Consider the following 20927-nt stretch of genomic DNA (forward strand, 5'->3'; position numbering starts at 1 on the left):
GGAGCTAAGATTTTAGTTAGAGGTAAGCCTTACTAGAGTTAATTAAAATAAATGAGTAGGCCTTGACGAAGTTAAGAGTTAGTAATTAACTAATAATTGATTGCTTGTCAGCACAATGTTTTTAATGAGGAATTAAATTAAATTTTAATGAGGAATTAAAATGGGTTTGTAATGAGGAATACAGAAACTGACAAACAGCTTTTAGGAACATGAGACAATTGTGGGCCTCCTCTGCTCTGAAACCAATTGAAGACAGGGAATGGGAGTTCTACCAAGGTTCATTTGTATATTTGCATTGAAAAGGTAGAAAGGTCAGAATGAGGAAGACTTCATTTACTTCCTCATTTTTGGACCCCTCCCCATGAAAGGTGTGGCAATTCTCAGCTCAGTCAGAGAGAAAGAGAAGTTTTCTAACCAGGCAAGAGCCTGGGAAACAGTTGGGAAAGAATGTAAATAATTCTCTAATCTATCTTGTTGTTCACATTGATTATAGATAGGTTCTGCTACCGTGTGTCATTCACTGCACACCAGTGGTGTGGGATGTTTTTACTCTAAGACCAATAAAATGAGTCTTCTCCATGTTCTCTATATATAGAGTGGTACATTTGAAATAAATCAGAGCTCATTTTCTTTGCCTTCTGATCTGGAGTTCTCTGTTCCTGTCCTGCTCAACAGCATCAAAAGGGACACCGACCCATCTCAAGGAACAAACTACGCATGTTTAATAGCTTTGGGAATGATTAGCACAGGAAGCGAGGAATGGGATGTACTAAATGATGAATATGTATTTGTGTTTTGGGTATTCAATTCTGGTGTGGATAAAAGGACTCTGTAATCATTGGGAAGGTGCAGTGTGCATTTGGGAGCTGTCCCACACGCTGCCTGGTGTCACAATAAACAAACACTTTCTAACTTTAAAACTGTTGGAGAGTTTTTGTCCGTCACAGCTGGACATCGGTACTAGATCAATATCCAGATTTCTTTAATAAATCACGGGCAGGGGGCACAGAGCCATCAGCAAAGCCCCCCCAGGGTCCCCAGAGCAGCTGGGAATAAATCGCAGCGGGGCCTGAGTGTCCCACTGCCCAATGTTCCAGCTCGCTCCCAAGCACAGATCCCAGAGCCAGCACGCCCACACCTAACTGGAACCATGGAATTGTTCAGGCTGGAAAAGCTCTCCAAGGTGATTGAGGCCAACCATGCTGTGCCCTGTGAGGGTGGGGAGGGCCTGGGTGGGATTCCCATCCCCACAGAGCAGCTGTGGCTGCCCCATCCCTGGCAGTGCCAAGGCCAGGCTGGCTTGGAGCAGCCTGGGGCACTGGAAGGTGTCCCTGCCCCGGCATTTGAGGTCCCTTCCAAGCCAAACCATTCTATGATTCCATGGCTAACCCAACACAGCCACTCCACACTCCATCATGTCCCCAAGTGCCACATCCATGCAGTTTTTGAACACTTCCAGGGACAGTGAACGAGCCTGGTCTGCAATGCCACAGGAGAGGACATTCCCCACATGACAGAGAGGGGCCGAGCTTGGCAGACAGGGACAGAGAGAGGTTTTACCTTCACATCCTCCCACAGGTCCTTCTCCTCCTTCAGCACACGGCTGGTGTGCAGCGGGGTCTGGGGCACCTGCATGGATTGCTGCCAGGAGAGGGGAGGAGTGTGAGCTGGGAGCCACAGGCATCCATCCCATCCCATGCCATGGATCCCATCCCATCCCATCCCATCCCATCCCATGGATCCCATCCCATCCCATCCCATCCCATCCCATCCATCCCATCCCATCCCATCCCATCCCATGGATCCCATCCCATCCCATCCCATCCCATCCCATCCCATCCCATCCCATCCCATCCCATCCTATCCCATCCCATCCCATCCCATGGATCCCATCCCATCCCATCCCATCCCATGCCTTGGATCCCATCCCATCCCATCCCATCCCATCCCATCCCATCCCATCCCATCCCATGCCATGGATCCCATCCCATCCCATCCCATGGATCCCATCCCATCCCATGGATCCCATCCCATCTCATTATCCCATTATCCAATGCTATGGAACCCATCCCATCCCATGCCATGGATCCCATCCCATGCCATGGATCCCATCCCATGCCATGGATCCCATTATCCCACCCCCCCTCACTGTCCCCACTCACCATGATCCAGGGGTGGTTCATGAACTCCGTTATTGTCATGCGCTGGGTCGGGTCTGTCTTCAGCAGGTTTCGGATCAGCTGCTTCACTGCAGGGGTTGGGGCAGCCTCAGGGGCCAGCAGCTCCCAGGGGGGCTCTCCTGAGCTCCAACCCCAGCCCCAAAACCCCAGAGTGCTCTCCTGAGTGCCCCGTGTGCCCTTCTGAGTGCTCTCCTGATTGACCTCCTGAGTGCCCTCCTGAGTGCCCTCCTGAGTGCCCTGAGTGCCCTTCTGAGTGCTCTCCTGATTGACCTCCTGAGTGCCCTCCTGAGTGCCCTCCTGAGTGCCCTCCTGAGTGCTCTCCTGAGTGCCCTGAGTGCCCTCCTGAGTGCTCTCCTGAGTGCCCTGAGTGCCCTCCTGAGTGCTCTCCTGATTGCCCTCCTGAGTGCCCTCCTGAGTGCTCTCCTGATTGCTCTCCTGAGTGCCCTGTGTGCCCTCCTGAGTGCTCTCCTGTGTGCCCTGAGTGCTCTCCTGTGTGTCCTCCTGAGTGCTGAGTGCCCTCCTGAGTGCTCTCCTGATTGACCTCCTGAGTGCCCTCCTGTGAGCCCTGTGTGCCCTCCTGAGTGCCCTGTGTGCCCTCCTGAGTGTGCCCTGAGTGCCCTCCTGTGAGCCCTCCTGAGTGCCCTGTGTGCCCTCCTGAGTGTGCCCTGAATGCCCTCCTGTGAGCCCTCCTGAGTGCCCTGAGTGCCCTCCTGAGTGCCCTTGTGTGTGCCCTGTGTACCCTCCTGAGTGCCCTCCTGTGTGCTCTGAGTGCCCTCCTGAGTGCTCTCCTGAGTACCCTCCTCTGTGCCCTCCTCTGTGCCCTGTGTGCCCTCCTGAGTGCTCTCCTGAGTACCCTCCTGTGTGCCCTCCTCTGTGCCCTGTGTGCCCTCCTGTGTGCCCTGAGTGCCCTCCTGTGAGCCCTGAGTGCCCTCCTGAGTGTGCCCTCCTGAGTGCCCTGTGTGCTGTCCTGAGTGTTCCCTGTGTGCCCTGAGTGTGCCCTCTGTGCCCTGAGTGCCCTCCTGAGTGCCCTGTGTGCCCTCCTGTGAGCCCTGAGTGCCCTCCTGTGTGCCCTGTGTGCTCTCCTGAGTGTGCCCTGTGTGCCCTCCTGAGTGCCCTCCTCTGTGTCCTGTGTGCCCTCCTGAGTGCCCTGAGTGCCCTCCTGTGTGCCCTCCTGAGTGCCCTGTGTGCCCTCCTGTGAGCCCTGTGTGCCTGCCTGAGTGCCCTGTGTGCTGTCCTGAGTGTGCCCTGTGTGCCCTGAGTGCCCTCCTGAGTGCCCTGTGTGCCCTCCTGTGAGCCCTGGGTGCCCTCCTGAGTGTGCCCTGTGTGCCCTGTGTGCCCTCCTGTGTGCCCTGAGTGCCCTCCTGTGTGCCCTGTGTGCTCTCCTGAGTGTGCCCTGTGTGCCCTGAGTGCCCTCCTCTGTGTCCTGTGTGCCCTCCTGAGTGCCCTGAGTGCCCTCCTGTGTGCCCTCCTGTGCCACACTCCTGGCCCTGCACAAACCCCCCGGCAAAAGCCCATCCAGCAGAGGTGAAGGTGCTGAGAGGTGAGCCCTGACACAGCCCTGGAAAGGAGACGCCAGCCTGGGGACAGCCAGCGCAGGGAGCACCTTTACCTTCCTCCGACACCTCGGACCACTCGGGGTTGGGAAACTCGTACTGGCCCATTCGGATTCGCTTCTTCATGCCAGGGGAGATGGCCAGGCCGTGGTTGGAGTAGAAGGGGGGGTACCCGCACAGCCTGCACCAGGAGGGGGAACAGAGTCAATGTGCCACCCCAAAAACCTCCCCAGGAGCACCTAGAGGGCACAGGGCAGTGCCAGGAGCAGGAGCTGGGCCCGGCAGGAGGGAGAGGAACCCTCAGACTTACAGAATATACATGATGACACCGAGGGACCACATGTCACAGGACTTGTCGTACTTCTCTGGGCCCAGCACTTCTGGGGCTGGTAAAGACAGAAAGAAAATCCTAAATCCGAGTGTCAGCACAGGGTGAGAGGGCTCTGACACCCCATGGAGACACCAAAGAAGCACCTGCAGCTCCCACCAGGCACTGTGGGAAGCACTGCCTGGTGTTGCCCTGAATTTTAAAAGTGTTAAGTTTTCTTTTATAGTTGTTTTGAAAGTTTTAAAGTTCTTTTAAAAGTTTTCTATGCCTTCTGGTGTTTACATATTTCTACTGGAGTTCTCACCCACCATTCATGTAAATAATGATTGTTTTGCATTCTTCTTTGTAGAAAGAGAGAATTGATGGACTGTTGGTTTAACCAGTGTGGTTGGAGCGGTGGCAATCCCATCCTCCAACCCACTGTCACTTTTGGAATACTATATATTGCAAAGTCAGAAATAAAATTAGCTCTTTTTCTCTTTTGAACTTACCTCACTTCTGTGTACTCATTTTGTGTCCCAATAGCGACAGCCTGGAGCAGCCCCCAGCTCCCTGCTGCAGCTCAGCAATCCAGGCTGGATGCAGAGGTGATGAGCTGCACGTGGCACCCTCCAAACCCCCCCAGCTCTGCCCCCCCAGCCCTGCAAACCCCCAAGCCCAGCCCCCCAGGCACTCACCCACGTAGTAGGGCGTGTAGCACGGCGTGGCCAGCGAGTTGTGCGTGGTGGTTTCCTTGGCGAAGCCGAAGTCGGTGAGTTTGAGCACGGCGTTGGGCCTTTTGGAGGTGTACAGGAGGTTCTCCGGCTGGCAACACGCAGGGGGCAAGCAGTGAGCAGCAGGGCCGGGCCAGCCTGGCCCTGGCACTGCCCAGGAGGGCTCAGCACCGCCAGGGGAGGGCTCAGGGTGGTACCTTCACGTCCCGGTGCGCGATGTTGATCGAGTGCAGGTACTGGATGGCTTCCCCAATGCTCTTCATGATCTCCGAAGCCTCTGAAGCAGCAAAGAAACCACCAGAAGGAAGTTAAAAAGGGCACTGCTCCCTGGGGAACTCTACAAACCAGGAGTCAAAGAACCTGGCTGAGGTCAAAGGGGTTTTCCCTGCTTGAAGTCCCCCTTTCCATGGAGTCTCTGCCACTGCCCATCCCTGGGTATGGAGCCTGAAGCTCCCAGAAACTCCAGGGGAAGGGATGGGGCAGAGTCCAGCCCCTGGCCCTAACACCAAGGAGGGGCTTGCACCGTTTAGGACACCCAAGCAGCAAGGAATCCAGCTGGGAAAGGTTTCCCCTTAGGATGGGAAGTCAAGGGGGCAAGGGGCTCAGAGTTTGGGTTGTGTGGTTGCTTTTCCTGCCCAGAGGAGTAGAGGGAATAAGATTAACGAGATCTAGGAGAATCACAGCCCATGGACTTAGTTTTTTGAGAAAGGTGGGTGTTTCTGACAGGAGTGGGATGGACAGAGTGTGGGAGCAGCTGAGAAAATACCCCCTAACCCTATTCTCAAGTAAACATGAAAAGCAGGGCCCCTTGCACCCACATCCCTCACTCCCTGAGTGCAGAACTCTGCTGGGGATTCAGAAGAGTCATTGAGGGGAGGGACTGGCCTGAAAGCCCAGCAGGGCGTGGGCTCCATACCCCGTTCTGTGAAGGCCTGGTCTCCCCTGTCCTGAATGCGGCTGAAGAGCTCCCCGCCATCCAAGCTGGAAGAGAAGCAGCTGCTGTTACACGCCGTGGGTCCACCTCACACTGCCACAGGCAGCACCAAACCCTCTGCTGCTGAGCAGGAAACAATCCCCTTCTCCATCCCAGTCCTTGGGTTGGTGCTTCTGGGGCGTTTCCTTCCCGAAACGAGCAGGGCAGAGGCTCTGTGCTGGCAGAGGCACAGGCAGGCGTGGTCACCCCAGCAGCCCACAGAAACACATTTACAGTAAAGGCAGCAAATGTGGCTTGAAGTTGGTGAGAGCACTCCCAGCACACGTGGCCTCCTTTTGCTCACAAGCCAACTGCCTCAGCAGCACCATGACCCAGCACAGAAGTGCTGAGCAAAGCTCAGGGCACAGGTGAGACATCAGCAGTGTCACAATGGGCTCCCCAAGCTGGGACACAGAGGCTGGACCCCACTGCAGCACAGCCAGCTCCCATGGGAGGTGTTGGAGAACCATTGGTGGGGTTCCCTCCCCAGGACTCCCCAGGTTCCCTGTGTTTCCCAGGGAAAACACAGCTCCCACAGAGATCAGGACTGAGGTATGGGAGAAATCTCCATGAGAGCAGGGATAATGGCACTTCCTGCCCCTGCCTTATCTGCCTGAAGCAGGAACAGTTTGGTTTTCCCAGTGCTGATAGCATCTCCTTGACATGCAATGACATCTGCAGCAGCAATAGCCTGCAGCCCTTGGGGCCCTCTGCTGCACAGAGCCTGGGAGGAGGGAACCAGAGCCTGTCAGGAGGGATCCAGAGCCTGGGAGGAGGGAACCAGAGCCTGTCAGGAGGGATCCAGAGCCTGTCAGGAGGGATCCAGAGCCTGGGAGGAGGGATCCAGAGCCTGGGAGGAGGGAACCAGAGCCTGTCAGGAGGGATCCAGAGCCTGTCAGGAGGGATCCAGAGCCTGGGAGGAGGGATCCAGAGCCTGGGAGGAGGGAACCAGAGCCTGTCAGGAGGGATCCAGAGCCTGTCAGGAGGGATCCAGAGCCTGGGAGGAGGGATCCAGAGCCTGGGAGGAGGGAACCAGAGCCTGTCAGGAGGGATCCAGAGCCTGTCAGGAGGGATCCAGAGCCTGGGAGGAGGGAACCAGAGCCTGTCAGGAGGGATCCAGAGCCTGGGAGGAGGGATCCAGAGCCTGCTCCTGCTGGAAGTCAAATCCTGCCTTGTGATGGGCGTTACCCCCAGAGCATCCCTCGGTCACATAGAACAGTCCTGGGGACTCTCCTCCTACCCCTCAGCCATTCTCTTTTTCCCCACTGCCACTCCTTCCCCACCCCTGGCTGCCCAGAGTGCCAGGGTGGTTCTCAGGCGCCTGCTTCCCCAAAGGAGCTGCTCTGGGGGCTGCTGTGCCACGTGCCCTGGCACCGCTCCTGCACCCGCTGCCCCCCCGGGCGATCTACCAGCTTGCCAGAGGAGAGGTTTTGGCAAGGAAGCTGCATCAAATCACAGCTGCGGTTGGGATGTGGTTTCAATACTTTCCCCTTCATCCCTCCTCCTCGTCCCCAGGTTAATACCAAGCTCCTACCCAAACCAGAGCAGCTCAGCTGCTGCTGCAGGCGGTGCCAGGGCAGTACCCGCGGTGCCAGCTCGGCTTGCTCGCTGCCCCACCGCAGGCTGCCGGGAACCTGCTGCCTACCCCGGCTTTTGATGGCCAAAGGCAGTTTGGTTATGACCCACCTGCGAGAACCACAGGCCCCGAGCTGAGCGTGTTTTCAGGATGACTCAGAGCCAGCAGCCCTCGCTGTCCCCAAAGTCCCTCCAACGCCAGCGGTGCCGCTCCGCTGCCCGGGCTGCCATCCCTGCAGCTCACGGGCTGCATCCCCCCGGTGTCCCCAGGGCTGGAAGGTGCCCACCCCCCTTTTGGCACCACCCCACACCCTGCAGTGCCCCTGGGCCGGGCGCTCACCACTCCATGACGATGAGCAGACACTTCCTCCCCTGGTAGAGGTTCTCGTAGACGTCCATGATGCGCACGATGTGCGCGCACTGCGACGCTCGCCAGTGCAGCTCCACTTCCCTGCGGGCCTTGGGGCAGTCCTGCAGCATCTGCGGGAGAAGGGACAGCCCGTCAGCCCCGAGACACCCCCGGGGAGCTGGGTCATGACCCCCGGCTGGCACCGTGGCCACCAGAGAGGACGCGGGGGCGAGGGCCGGCTGCTCCCTGCGGGCGCAGAGAGCGCTCTGACAATGCCTCCATCCCCATCTAGTGGGAACACTAAGAAGCCGTTTGCCCTGGGCTTGCCCTTCCTCCTGAGGCTCACAAAAGCTTATTCGGGCTGCCTGCCACCTCCCAGTGCCCCACCAGCAAGATCTACTGCATTTAGGAGCCAACTTCTGCACCTTGATACCTCCACTGCTGCACCCCTGGGTGCCACCGAGCATCCTCACTCTCACCTTTGCTTTGCTGTCCCCCATCATTTCCCATCCATCAGCCTGCTGCTCCATGGGGCCCTCCTGACCACAAAAGCTCCCTCACCACAAATTCAGAGCCCACCAGCACCCGTGCCTGGGGAGGGGACAAAGCAAACATCCAGATGTTCCCTAAATTACAGCTCTTTAATGAGCCCCCTGCCCTTCCCAAAGACAACTCAGAGTTCCCAGGTGCAGGAAGGATTTGCTTGTCTGCCCTAGACTATTAGCTATGATGTTTGTCAGGATAAACAACCAGCCTTAATTATTGTGTTCCTAAATATAGAACAACAAACGTGTCTATCTTGAGCACAGTTCATTTTCCTTCCTGTCTCCAGCAGCCTTTGGGGCCGGGCTCGGCCTCTGGAGCAGCTCTGCCCCTTGGAGCAGCAGTGAGCAGGGGGATGTGGAAACACACCCCCACCCTGCAGGAAACAGCAGGTTTGCCCATTTCACCCAGATTTAGACAGAAAACTCCTTCTGACCGCTCTGAGCTCTCCCTGACGCGCTCCAGGAGCAGAGGAGCATCAGCCCTGGGATGCTCTGCAGGGCCCAGGGTGGTTCTCAGCGCAGCTGGGATCTCACAGGAACAAGGATTAACTCCCAAAATCCACACAGTGCCCGTTTCCAGATGCAGCACTCACTGATGGTGCTGCCCTGGCAGGGTAACCCTGGCCATCTGCATTCCTGCCCAGAACAGCACAGAAAGGCACAGACAGCATGTGCCCTTCAGCACCCACCCGAAACACCATCCCAGCTCTGGTCACACCTCTCCCACCTCCTCAGCTCTCCTGCTTCCCCAGGCAGAGGAAACCTGTGGGAACCTGTGGGAGGCTGCTGGCAGCAAACCATCAGAAGCTCTGCAAGGACCAAAGTGGCCAAAGCCACTTTTGTTTGCACAACTCCTGGACATCGCTCACACCGGCAGCCTCAGGGCAAAAGGAAGGCAGGGCAGGAGGTGGCACAGCCCCTCCTTGCTCCTCTGTTGCTTAATTACCCTAAAAACTGCACCCTGCAGAAGCCAAAACCATAAGCAAGAGTAACACCAGCCCCCCGAGGAGCCATGCAGAGGGGACTGCAGAAAAGCCTGGCTATTTGCAGCCCTGCTCTGAAGAGCCTGGCGCGGGGAGCCAGGAAGCTGAAGAGAAAAGAGAAAAACAAAACAATTTGTAATTATGCGCTGGGAAAATGGACCAGCAGGAAGCAGCTAGTTAACATCATTCTGCACAAGACAAACAGCAGAGGTACAGCAAAATACATCCCATTTTTAGAGGTCACTCTGAGTGCTTTTATAGGAGATTAATTGGATTTCTAATGAAGTAGGAGGCAGCAGCTTCCATTACCTGCACCAGCAGGGCCCTGACGTTTGTTTTTGTACCCAGACAAGCTCCGGGAGCAAACAGCTGCCCCGGTGCTCTCGGAACACCCAGCTGTGCTCCAGCTGCTCCCTCTGCTCCCCTGCTGGCTTTGCACGGACAGGTGATGGAGAGGCTTAGAGAGGAGCAGATTAGTCCCCATTAAGGCAATGATTTGGTTAATTTAGGAAATGTTCCCATGAGGGGGGAGCTGAAGGCCAGATGCACTCCCCACTGCTGCTGCAGGAAGGACGTGAAAAGTATATTTGACTCTTGTGACCTGACACCGTCAGATTGTAAGAATATTTCCTCTATGATTTTAATGAGCTCTCAGTGTATTTTATGATATTAAGAAAGCTGATAGGCCAAGAAACACTTACATTGTATTGTAATCAGGAAATAGTTGGCTTCTGATTGTGATGGTGTGAATTATAACATTGTCTCACCCTTCAAATGAGACTGAAAATGGAATAAAAGTTTTTAAAACACCTCTCAGTTGCCCCATCTCTGGCAAGGAAAAGATCATAATCCAACAGGCAAGCCATGGCAGGGGCAGCCCACAGCCCCAGCAGCACCTGCTGCACCCCAAAACTCCTGCCCTCAGCACAGGCTCTGGCTCCCTGTGCCCTGGGACACCGGGAATGTGCCAAGCGTGGCACAGCGGTGGGGCAGGAGCAGCACTGCCACCAGTCTGTCCTCCTCAGGTGGGAGCCAGCAGCTCCCACAGCTGCCAACCTTCCCTCCCATTCCCCAGCCAGCAGTGAAACCTGGGGTGGGTGATGTCCAACGCATTTGGGGGTGTGACAACACTGCCCAGCCCCTAATTCAGCTCCGGTGCCCAGGGCAGCCTGTGGCCGTGGCAGGATTTGTATTTCTTGGCTCCCAACAAGGAGGCTGCGATGGGAAAATCACCTCGTGTTTCCCCTGAGGTTTAGCAAGGATGAATGCCCCCATCCCACCCCAGCTGATTTTGCAAGCCAGTAATGTGGAACACAACCAGGGTTAACCCTTCGATGGCAGCAGCCGGGACACGCTGCCGAACTCCCCACAGCTGCTCTCAGTTCAGCTTTCCCAGCTCTTCTCTCCTGTTCCCCTTCCAAAGAAGGGCTCCTTGGAGATCAAACTCTTCATTATTTCAGACGGAAAACGCTGCACTTCCTGCCTGCCCCTGCTGGAGAGGAGGGCAGTAACCGGATCCCCGCGTTACACAAGTGTCCCCGGGCAGGGCACAAGGGCAGCGCTGCGAGGAAGCTCTGCCACCACCTCGGAGCAAATCCGGGCAGGAGTCAGACAGGAGGAGCTGCAGGGCTTCAGGTTTGCAGCCTCTGCACATCTCCAGACATCAGCTCATCACCACAGAGCACCCCAGCGTCCCTTCAGCATCGCAGGGGACAGCCAGGAGAGCTGTGCCAGCCCAGAGCTCTGCCCCATCCCACTGGGGCACCTCCCTGCAGGAAAGGAGGGAGAGCAGGGAAAGAGCCACTCCACCCTGCTGGCAATTAGGGAGGAAATTCAGCTTTCAGCCGCATTCCAGCTCCCCTCCCAGCAGCCTGACACCTCTGAGATTTGGGCAGACAGTGTTTGCTGCCATCCTGTGCCTTGGCTCGGCCCAGCTCCCCCAGGAGCCTTTCCATGCTGCGAGAGAAATTAGTTCTGTGTTCCTCTAAGCACCCTCATTAGGGTCATTAGAGCCCTCAAGCCCAGAGCTGCCACACTGCTGCCATCAGAGGATGGCACAGCCCAGCCTGATGTGCTCAGGCCCCCGAGAGCAGCAAAGGCTCCTCACGAGCTCCAGCAGCACCTCTGGGCTTTTCGCCACCTTGGAAAGACAAACCCTGGAAGCAGCTCATGAAAACAAAAACAGCTCATCAGGGCTTCTGCAGGAGAACAGCACCTCTCTGAGCAAACCCAAACCCAGGCTCCTGCAGGCATCAAACATGAGCTTCAGCTCCAGGGAAGAGCTCAGCACCACCTGGAGCTGAATTCCCCCCCATCACCTCAGGACAAGCACAGCATGGGAGGGAGGGAGGGAGGAAGGGAAGGGAAGGGAAGGGAAGGGAAGGGAAGGGAAGGGAAGGGAAGGGAAGGGAAGGGAAGGGAAGGGAAGGGAAGGGAAGGGAAGGGAAGGGAAGGGAAGGGAAGGGAAGGGAAGGGAAGGGAAGGGAAGGGAAGGGAAGGGAAGGGAAGGGAAGGGAAGGGAAGGGAAGGGAAGGGAAGGGAAGGGAAGGGAAGGGAAGGGAAGGGAAGGGAAGGGAAGGGAAGGGAAGGGAAGGGAAGGGAAGGGAAGGGAAGGGAAGGGAAGGGAAGGGAAGGGAAGGGAAGGAAGGAAGGAAGGAAGGAAGGAAGGAAGGAAGGAAGGAAGGAAGGAAGGAAGGAAGGCTCTGGAGCAAAGCAGGGGGCTGGAGCTGCCCACGCTCACGTTCCCTCTCCCAGCGTGTCCTCAGTCACCACTGATTCAGTCTCGCCGCCTCCTCCTGGGATGATGTTCCATGAGTCACGACAGGTTGGAAAAGGAAGCTCCCTCCTCTCCTCCCCTGGCACGGCAGGAGGTCGCTGAGGACACTGTCCCACTGTCCCTCCTGTCCCACTGTCCCTCCTCGCTGTGGGTGCCACCACAGCCCCAAATGCTGCTGCCCCTCGGAGAGCCAAGCACACTCAGATGGGCAAGACATCCCTGTCCAAGAGGAACAACTCACCTGCCACGGGCAATTTCCATGGAAAGTGAGGATCAGGCTCACACGGGGGTGTTGAGCTGTCCATTTTCCAGGGCTGCCCCACGCTCACCCCGGGCTCTGCAGCTGCTCTTGCAGGCAGGGTGGTTTTATTTCCGTGTGCATTTTGATCCCACCCGATTCTCCTCGGTCCCCAGCAGAACAGCACAGGCCATGCAGCACCCACCCCTCTAACAGGGTGTTGTACCCAGGCCCCAAACCACCGCCAGGAGCTCCCCTCAGGACCTGTCTGCACCACAGGGGTTAAAATAAACTCTTCTTGAGTTGCAGTAAGAATAAACCTACAGCGAGGAGAGGCAGGCTGTCATCCCCCAAATTATCAGCAGGGAAGCAAAGCAGAGCTTCCCCCTGCCTGGATCACACACGCAGGCTTTGGATTCCCCTGACCCGGCTAGCACAGGGCAAGGAGCATTTTTTCCTAATAAAGCAAAAGGGTTTCTCTTCAAAGGATTTTCCTCTTCTAATCTTCCCCTGCAAACTCGCTGCCAACTGGCGTCAGCTGCTTTACACATTTGTAGGGCCAGTGCTGGAAGCTTTGCACAGGCTGTTCCCACCTCTCCCTGCACTGAGCTGAGCCTGTAATGCCAGAATATTTGGGGAGCCCACAGGTAATGAACCCAAAGCCCCCCCAGTCCCTGCCAGATACAGCTTGGAGGGAGAGGGCAGCAGAAGGACGTGGAAGCAGCAAAGCTTGGTTCCGCTTTTGGTGTTCATGAGCTACAAAAGAGAAATAAAATCACGAGTCCCAGAGCCCCTGAGAGGAATTGTGTTACCAAACAGAGGGAAATTCATGGTTGAACCACAAGGCAGTAACAATTAAAGGTGCAGCTCAGGAAGCCTCCCCCACATCACCGTGGCTCTTACATAAATCTTTACATTAACCCCATCCCCGCTGCTTACACCCACCACAACCTGCCCTGCTGCCCTGGTGACGGGACTTTCCCAAGCTGGGGCTCATTTCTGCTCTGCCCACGCCCAGAGAGCCACAGAAAGAGTTTGAAGCCCCAAGAGAAGAGGTGAAAGCCTCATCCTCACGTTCGTTTTGCCCGGGGAAAGCCAGAGAGCAGAGGTGACGCGTCCGGAGGAGGAGCCGCGCCTGGGTCCGGCAGCATCCTGCCCGCAGCGTGCCCCGTCCTGCCGGCCCGGCGCGGCTGCTCGGAGGGCTGGCTCTGCTCCCTGGCGGAGGTGGCTTCACCCAAGGCGGTTCCCGGCATCAGCTGCCCACCCTGCAGAGGGATGGGGCAGTGCCACCAGAGCCGGGTGGACACCGAGGCTCCGAGCCACACGAGCACAAAGCGGCTCCATCCTCCACGTTCTCCCGCCTCGGGGAGAACGGAAAGGCTGGAGAAAGGATCCCAGCCAGAGAGGATGGTTTAGATTAGAAAGAGCAAGGCAGGAGAGGCAAGCGAGGCCGAGCAAACGCGAGCTGACACACACACACACACAAACACACACAAACACACGCTCGAGCTGCTCGGCCGCATTCTCCCGGCCTGAATGATCGCAGCGCTCCGAGGAACACCCGGAGCCACCCGAGCTGAGGAGAGCCTCCCGACTGCACAGCCCGAGCCGAGCAGCCAGCCAGGCATGAAGAGGCTGCGAGAGGCAGGGGAGAGCTAAAAGCCCCGGCAGGAGCAGCGCGGAGGGAGGCAGATGTCGCGGCGGGGGCAGATGTCGCAGCGCGCTCGTGGCCGCTCCTGCGGGCGGTGTCGCAACGGGGCGGAGGATGGAGATGGGGCGAGGAAGAGGCAGCTCTTACACGGTGCTTTCACAAGGGGCCTCGCTCGCCCGCCGGCGTTGCACAAGCCCCGGGTCCCCTGTGCTCCCCTGCTCGTGGGGGTCCCTGCCCGGTGGGCGATGCTCGGGACCCCCCGCCCCGCAGCCCCCCCACCTGCCCGGGGCATCTGCTGAGCATTTCTCTCCCCCTGCGACAGATGCAGCAGCCATTCAGCCTTTTCAGGCGGCAACAAAAGCCTCTCGAGGCACACAAAGGCGAGGAGCAGAAGAGAGGCCTGGGTTTAAATAAGAGCCACCTGCCAGGGGCCCGTGTCCCCCGTGCTGCAGAGCCCATTTCCCAGCAGCACAAACGTTCTTGGCACATCCTGGAGATGAAGTGTCCAAGTGGCTATCCAGGAGCAGCACCCTGGATGCTGAGGGAAGGGTCCCAGCGTGGCGGAGGCTTTGGGGATGAGGCTGGAGGGAGGAGATGGAGGTGGGTGGCAAGGGGCTGTAAAACTCACAGGAAAAAAGTCAGAGCAGGTAAATGGCAACAAGGCAGCAGCACGAAGCATCCCCGCTGACTCACACCCAGCAACAGGCTGGGGCTGGTGTTGAAAGGAGACAAATAAAGAGCGTTGGCTTCATTTATCTGAGAAAAACAAAATTAGGGGCCTATTCAGTCCCATGTTTTTGTTTTGGGAGCCTCCTCTTCCTTCCAGCCCCCAGCAGCAGCCAGTGCTGGGTTTGGCTGACTCACCTGACTCTCATCTCTCCAGGAGGCTCCGGGTGAGGAGCAGGAGCAGCCCAGGCACGAGCCACAGTCACGAGGTCCCATGTCCTGCTGTGCCACATCTGGCTGGAGTGACAGAGCCACCACGCTGCCAGGACCTCCCCGCGAATCCCACAGGGACAAACAGGGTCACAACGGCCGAAACGCTCCGACCCAGCCCATCCCACCCCTGTCTAGAGACATCCAAGATGTCTCTGCCCACCAGGAGCCACCACAGCACTGGGCTTGAGCAGGGAAGGGACCCATTGCCTTGGGGCCAGAAGAAGCCACAGCCCAGCTCTGCATGGAGCCATTCTGGGCAGGGATGCTCAGATGCTCTCTGCAAACCAAACCCCAGATCCCACACACCTCTTCTGCCTCTGCCGGGGCCTTGCATCCACAAACACAAAGTGAAAGGGGAAATAAGGAGCCATGGGAAGGGCAGAGATCTTCCCAGCCTCACACAACACCTTCACCTTCCACGTCTTTGCAGAGCTGAGGGCCGGGTTCAGCTCCTCCTCCTCAGCCCTCTCCTTGCCAGATTTGCTATCGGAGCTGACAACGGAACGGAAAAGCACACATGTGCTTTCATGATAGGAAGTGGTTGATATTTGCAGGTGTGATTAATACCGAAGTAAACACTGACGTAAACCATTAACTCAGGGCTGACCTATGGCCTTTGTGCTTCCCTCCCACAGGCAGAGCTTGAAAAAACCCCTTACGACCAGCACTGCACGGTGCTGCCTCCAGCAGCCCTGTACCCACAGCCAGGGGCTCCCCCTCAGCGTCAGAGGGACCCCAGAGCACCCAGAGCATCTCTCTGGGTCCTGGCTCCACCAGCCCTGGGGACAACCCTGCCTGATCTTCCCGCTACCTCTGATCCCAGGGGCAGCTCTGGATCCCCCACACCTACATCCCAGAACTGCCTTTATTTTTGGACGTGTCCACCCATTCCCTAAACGTTTCAGCTGGAAGTGATTTTGGGGAGAGGCCCAGACCCACGCCTGCGAGCAGAGCAGCCGTGAGGCCCTGCCAGAAGAAGCCCCACGACACTCACTGCTTCCCAGCAGCTCCTGGGCTTGAGCTCTGCCCAAAAATGAAATTTCTCAGGGCTGAGCCCATGGGCAGGACAGAAGAGGCTGCCACCCTCCCCCCCAGCACAGGGATCCCGCCTGTGGCCTCTCAACACAGATCTTAGAGCAGCATAAATAAATGCACGTATATTTAAAAAAAGGAAAAAAACCAAACAGAAACACAAAGCTGCATCAAGGCCAGCCCCTCCTGAAGTGCCACTCGCCCCTGGCACTGGGAGCAGGATGGCCTGGGGATGTGTTTCCTGCACCCGTGCCAAGCCTGAGGAGGGTTTCATTTACGCACCCCCGAAGCTCGGTGACGACAGCCCCGTTTTGCATCATCCTATCTTCCTCAGCTGTTTGTTTAACACGGTCTCACCCCTGCCACGGGCTTTGTCAACACCAGGGCACAGCAAACACCTTGCTGAGATAAGCCAGGTTTGTGCAGCCCAGCTCTGCAGGGATGGCTGCTGGGACCCCCGGGGCCCAGCACCCACCTTGGCAGCACCCACCAGTGCCAGGGGGGCTGGAGCCACAGAGAGCCCACAGCAGGCACGGTGCCCACACCAGCCTGAGGCTGCCAGCGTGCTGGGGGCAGGAAAAGGCCAGGCCAGGAGCAGCTCAGGGGTTTCATAACTGGGCTTTGTCTGCGCAGGTGCTCAGAGAGGCAGGGGCCCCACGGCCCCCAACAGCCCTCCTCCTCCTCCTCCTCCTCCTCTCCTCCTCTCCTCCTCCTCCTCCTCCTCTCACATGGCACAGCAAACATGAACCTCTGTCACCACCAGCTCCAGGGCAGGGAGAGGGGCGGCCGCGTGTGTGAGGGGATGGCAATGAAGGGGCAGAGGGACAAGAGGGGACTGCACCCCGCTGGGTGATCCTGAGCTGCTCAGGGACACACATCCCCCACCAGCCTCTCCTTTGCCATCTCCCCAGACAGCCCCAAAGCTCTCAGTGCAGTCTCCAGGCTGTCCCTGCCCCACAGGCCTCCCTCCTCATCCTCCCATCACAGGGAGGCTGTACAAGCCCAGCACCCAGCAGGAGCTGCAGAAGGGCTGGTGGAAACCCCCGTTTGCCACGAACCCACGTGGGTGAAGAGCCAAGCAACACCCCAGACTCGAGACCCAGCACTACCTAAGGCTGGGCACTTCCACTTTACCTGGAGCAGCCAGGGTTTTAGGGGAAATCCTGGGCTCTGAAGCAATGCAGTGAAAACCTGAGAGCCTCCTGCCCACCCAGGAGCCAAGCAGGGCCCTCCTCCTCCAGCAGCCACCCCGAGACTCCTTCAGCCAGCAGGAAAACACAGTTCTGTTTCTATTTAAAAAAAAAAAACCCTTCTCTGCATCCTGCTGGCACCACATTAAAGCTCTCAGGACATGGTGGCTATTCTCAGCTCCCTGCAGGCTTTTGGCAGCCCCAGGAGCCTTCACAGCACCTGTTGGCAGCAGCAGCCGTGTGGCCCCGGAGCTGGGGAGGTTTGGTGGAGCTGGGACAGAGCCCAGACCAGCAGTGTCTCAGTCAGCACCATCACCTCAAAACACCTCGGCTAACAAGTGTGCAAAACTCACCTCCAAGTGCCTGGGTGCACAAACTTCCAAAAATAACAGAGGGGGAAATTTCCCCCCTGTTGGTGTTACCAAGGCTGGGCTCAAGACAGAGCAAGGAGTCACTGAACCATGGAGTGGTTTGGGTTAAAAGGAACCCTAAAGAACATCTCATTCCAACTCCTGCCATGGGCAGCAACACCTTCCACCCAACCAGGCTGCTCAGAGCCCCATCGAACCTGATCCAGTTTTGTACTCTTACATCTTTTCAATACACAGCAAAAACACGTGTGGAAAACTCACAGGAAAGATCCAGTTTTGTACTCTTACAGTTTTGTACTCTTACATCTTTTCAATACACAGCAAAAACACGTGTGGAAAACTCACAGGAAGGAGTCACTGACCCTCCCATGGATGCTCAGTACCCCACTGCTTGACAGTGTTTACCAGCAGGCTACTTGATTTCTTACCAAATCCCACAGGCACCAAGTGGTTTGGACTCATTTTGTCTGCTAGATTAAAACGGAGATGGGATAAAAGGATAAATGCACGGATATTTAAACAAACCAACAGAAAAAATCTCCTCCTGCAGCTACTGCTGCTCCCTTGGCAAACAGCCTGGTCTCCTTGGGCATTCCCATAGCCAGCTTTTAAAAAGAAACCTCTCCCCTCAGCCAGCCTTACACACACCCTCATCCCAGGGCAGCGTTACCCGGGACCCCGGGTGCGGGGTGAGCAGGGGGCAGCTGCTCCCTCCGGGTCAGCCGGGGGCTCCTGGGCCCTGCTTTGTATGAATTTAAGCTTTTTCAATCCCACTTATTCACGAGAAGAGCTCAGGGCTGGGAGAAGCCAAAGAGCAGACAGGGCAGCCTTTGTGTGGCTCTGCAGCCCCCACGTCCCCCACACGAGCCCTGCAGCAGAGCCTGGGGCACTGCGGGGAGCAGCGGGGCTGGCACGGCCCCACAGAGCCTGGAGCAGCACCTCGAGTGAGCAGAGCCTCATTTCCTCAGCAAAATGAAGCCCTGAAGAGCCCCCACCTCTCACACAGGGCAAGGTTTTAAAAAACCCAAGCCTGGATGTGGCACTGGGTGCCAGGGTTTAGTTGAGGCGCTGGGGCTGGGTTGGACTTGGATGATCCTGAAGGTCTCTTCCAACCTGGTGATTCTGTGAATTCTTTCTGCAGGGCTGCTGGGGGGTTGTGTTCGAGGTGGGTACAGGACCCAGATGCCCAGTGATGGTCAGCAGTTCAGTCACTGAAACCCTGCAAGCATCAGCACCACGGCCCAGGCCAACCCTGCTGCAGTGACATCTGCCTGGTTGTTTCAGGGCAATCTTTGAGGAGAAGGAAACATGAAAGGAATGTTTTGGTTAAAACCAGAGGTGCCTGACCTGCTAAGAACACACTGCCCTTACTGCCAGAGCCTGGCAAAACTGAGGGAACAGGATGCCCTGAGCTTCCTAAACCCTCTCCTTGCTCTCATTTGCTGGACCCACAGGGCCATGCCTGACCTGCAGCCCCTCCAGGCGAGGCCCAGAAGTGGGACTATCGCCCCAAAGCACTGCACTGAGGCACACAAACACCATCTTCCACAGCCCCCCCAGACTGTGGCAGAGGCAGAACCTCAAACCTGCTCCACAGCTCCCAGGAAAAAGCAGCTCTGGCTCCCACCCAGCCTGAGCTGCTGCTCAGTGGCACCCAACCCATTCAGAACCTCCTCATCATCTTCCTCACCCAGCTTTTCATCAGCCCAGCATCGCAGGGCTGGCTGTCTCCTCCAGCAGCTGGGGAATGGGACCACCAGGACACCTCCAGAAACTCCCAGGGACCTGGAGCTGAATCCCACCACCCACGGAACATCTCATGTCCTGGCAGAGCTGTTCTCTACAGCAACTCTTCCTTACCACAAGAGATTGGGAGTCTGAGCTCCGAGGTGGAATAAGCAGGGTGGGAGGGGATGGAGAGGAGGTGCCAGTGTGCTGCTCCACCAGAACTGCACAGCCCCTCACACCAGGAGCAGGGCAATTCCTCGTGGGAAACACTGAGGACAAAAGCAAAAGGCTTCCCAAGCCTCCTCCAAGCTCCTGGGCCAGCAAGGGGAAGATGTTCTCTCCAGGAGCCTGGGCAGGCGCCCAGCAAGGGCTGCAACACCTCCAGGCTCCCCAAAACAGCCCTGTCCCCGGGCCAGCACTGCTCTGACGGAGGTAGCCAGCTAAAAATGCCAAATTCACAGCTCTGATGACTTCAGGAGATAACCCGAGTTTAAACTTGCTGGCAAGCCCGCCCTTCCCAGCACCCCAGAGCCTCTTGCGCAAGAACCGCCCGCCCGGGGCTCCTTCAGCAAATCTGCCCAGCACTGCCAGGTTGGGCAATGGCCCAAGAGGAAGAGAGAGCCACACCAGAGCCCGAGGGGACCCGGCGGCCGGGGGACACTGCTACAGGTGACAGTGGCTCCTTCAGCCCGGCTCTGGGAGTCCCACTGAGTCCCAGAGCTGTGGTGACAGCTCAGTGACAGCCACAGTGGCCTGCTCACTAAAACGAGTGGGAATAGAACACGTCTGAGCTGTTCCTACACTGAGCTGGGAGATGCCATAAGGCTCATTGCTGCTGGAATTCAAAACCATCCCTGCTACCACACACCTCCCCTGCTCTCCGTTTTATTTACTGCTTTTGTTAGACTAAGCTGAGCACAACACGCACACTTTGGGGTTTGTTTGGACCTGATTGCACCTACTTTTCCCCCAGCCCGGTGGAGAGCCCCAGGATTCCAGCCCCATTCCCTTGGAGCCGGCTCCCGCCCGCACCCACGGGCGCGGGAGGTGATGAGCCGCCGCTACTGGAACTGCAGCCCGAAGGGGACACACAGCCAAATTTCCACAGCAGCCCCGGCTCGTGTTCCAGCCACATTTCCCTGAAAACACACACTTGGCAGGACATGCAAGGAGCCTTTGGAGAGGCTGCCCCGGCTCGGTGCAGCGCAGCAGGGCCGGAGGACAGCGGGCAGGGAGAGCGGCCGCTCCAGCCCTGGGAGCTCAGAAGATGCTCCCACGCCAGGAGGTGCTGCAGCCCCTGGGAAAGGGACAGCACCGAGTCCCAGCCTGCTGTGACACAGGTTTAGACTGACTCAGAGTGTGAGGCACACAATGACCCCAAACCTGCCTGACCCCCATCTTCTGGGGCCAGCAGAGCTGGAAAGGTTGAGCTCGAAACGGGCACCCACCTGCAGCCAAGGGCACAAAGCAGCAAACTTAATTATGGTGACAAAGGAAATGAATCCATGCCTCCCCTGATCCCCAGTCTATGGGCCACACCGGATAAGGACACCAAGAGCAGAGCAGCAAAGCCCCAGCCTGGCTGGGCGCCCCAGGAACATTCAGATCTGGGTTTGCATTTTGGACTTTATCTCTGGTTTAGGCTACAGCTCGCAGGGCAGCCGGGCACGGAACCACGTGCGGCCCTGACGCCTGTGGCCTGAATAATCTCATTACATATGACGGCAAAGGCTGTGCCAGCTGCACAACTCCTGAGCCAGAGAGCTCACCTGCCCTCCCCGCTGGGACAGGGCACTTTGGCAC

The 20927-nt window shown here is 57.4% G+C and overlaps 1 protein-coding gene across 1 annotated transcript in view; it reads right to left on the minus strand.

The window, feature by feature from the left end:
• MAPKAPK2 (MAPK activated protein kinase 2) overlaps positions 1-20927 on the minus strand; it is a 28767-nt gene that overhangs the window by 1381 nt on the left and 6459 nt on the right. The window contains exons 2-9 of the mRNA XM_053964232.1: positions 7663-7802; positions 5691-5755; positions 4972-5051; positions 4739-4865; positions 4044-4119; positions 3790-3914; positions 2163-2248; positions 1561-1641 (exon numbers count right to left, since the gene is read on the minus strand). Coding sequence (XP_053820207.1) covers positions 1561-1641; positions 2163-2248; positions 3790-3914; positions 4044-4119; positions 4739-4865; positions 4972-5051; positions 5691-5755; positions 7663-7802 — 780 coding nt within the window. The remainder of the gene's footprint in view (positions 1-1560; positions 1642-2162; positions 2249-3789; positions 3915-4043; positions 4120-4738; positions 4866-4971; positions 5052-5690; positions 5756-7662; positions 7803-20927) is intronic.

The sequence above is a fragment of the Vidua chalybeata genome, chromosome 24 (genome assembly GCF_026979565.1).
Source record: "Vidua chalybeata isolate OUT-0048 chromosome 24, bVidCha1 merged haplotype, whole genome shotgun sequence".
NCBI classification, from domain to species: Eukaryota; Metazoa; Chordata; class Aves; order Passeriformes; family Viduidae; genus Vidua; species Vidua chalybeata.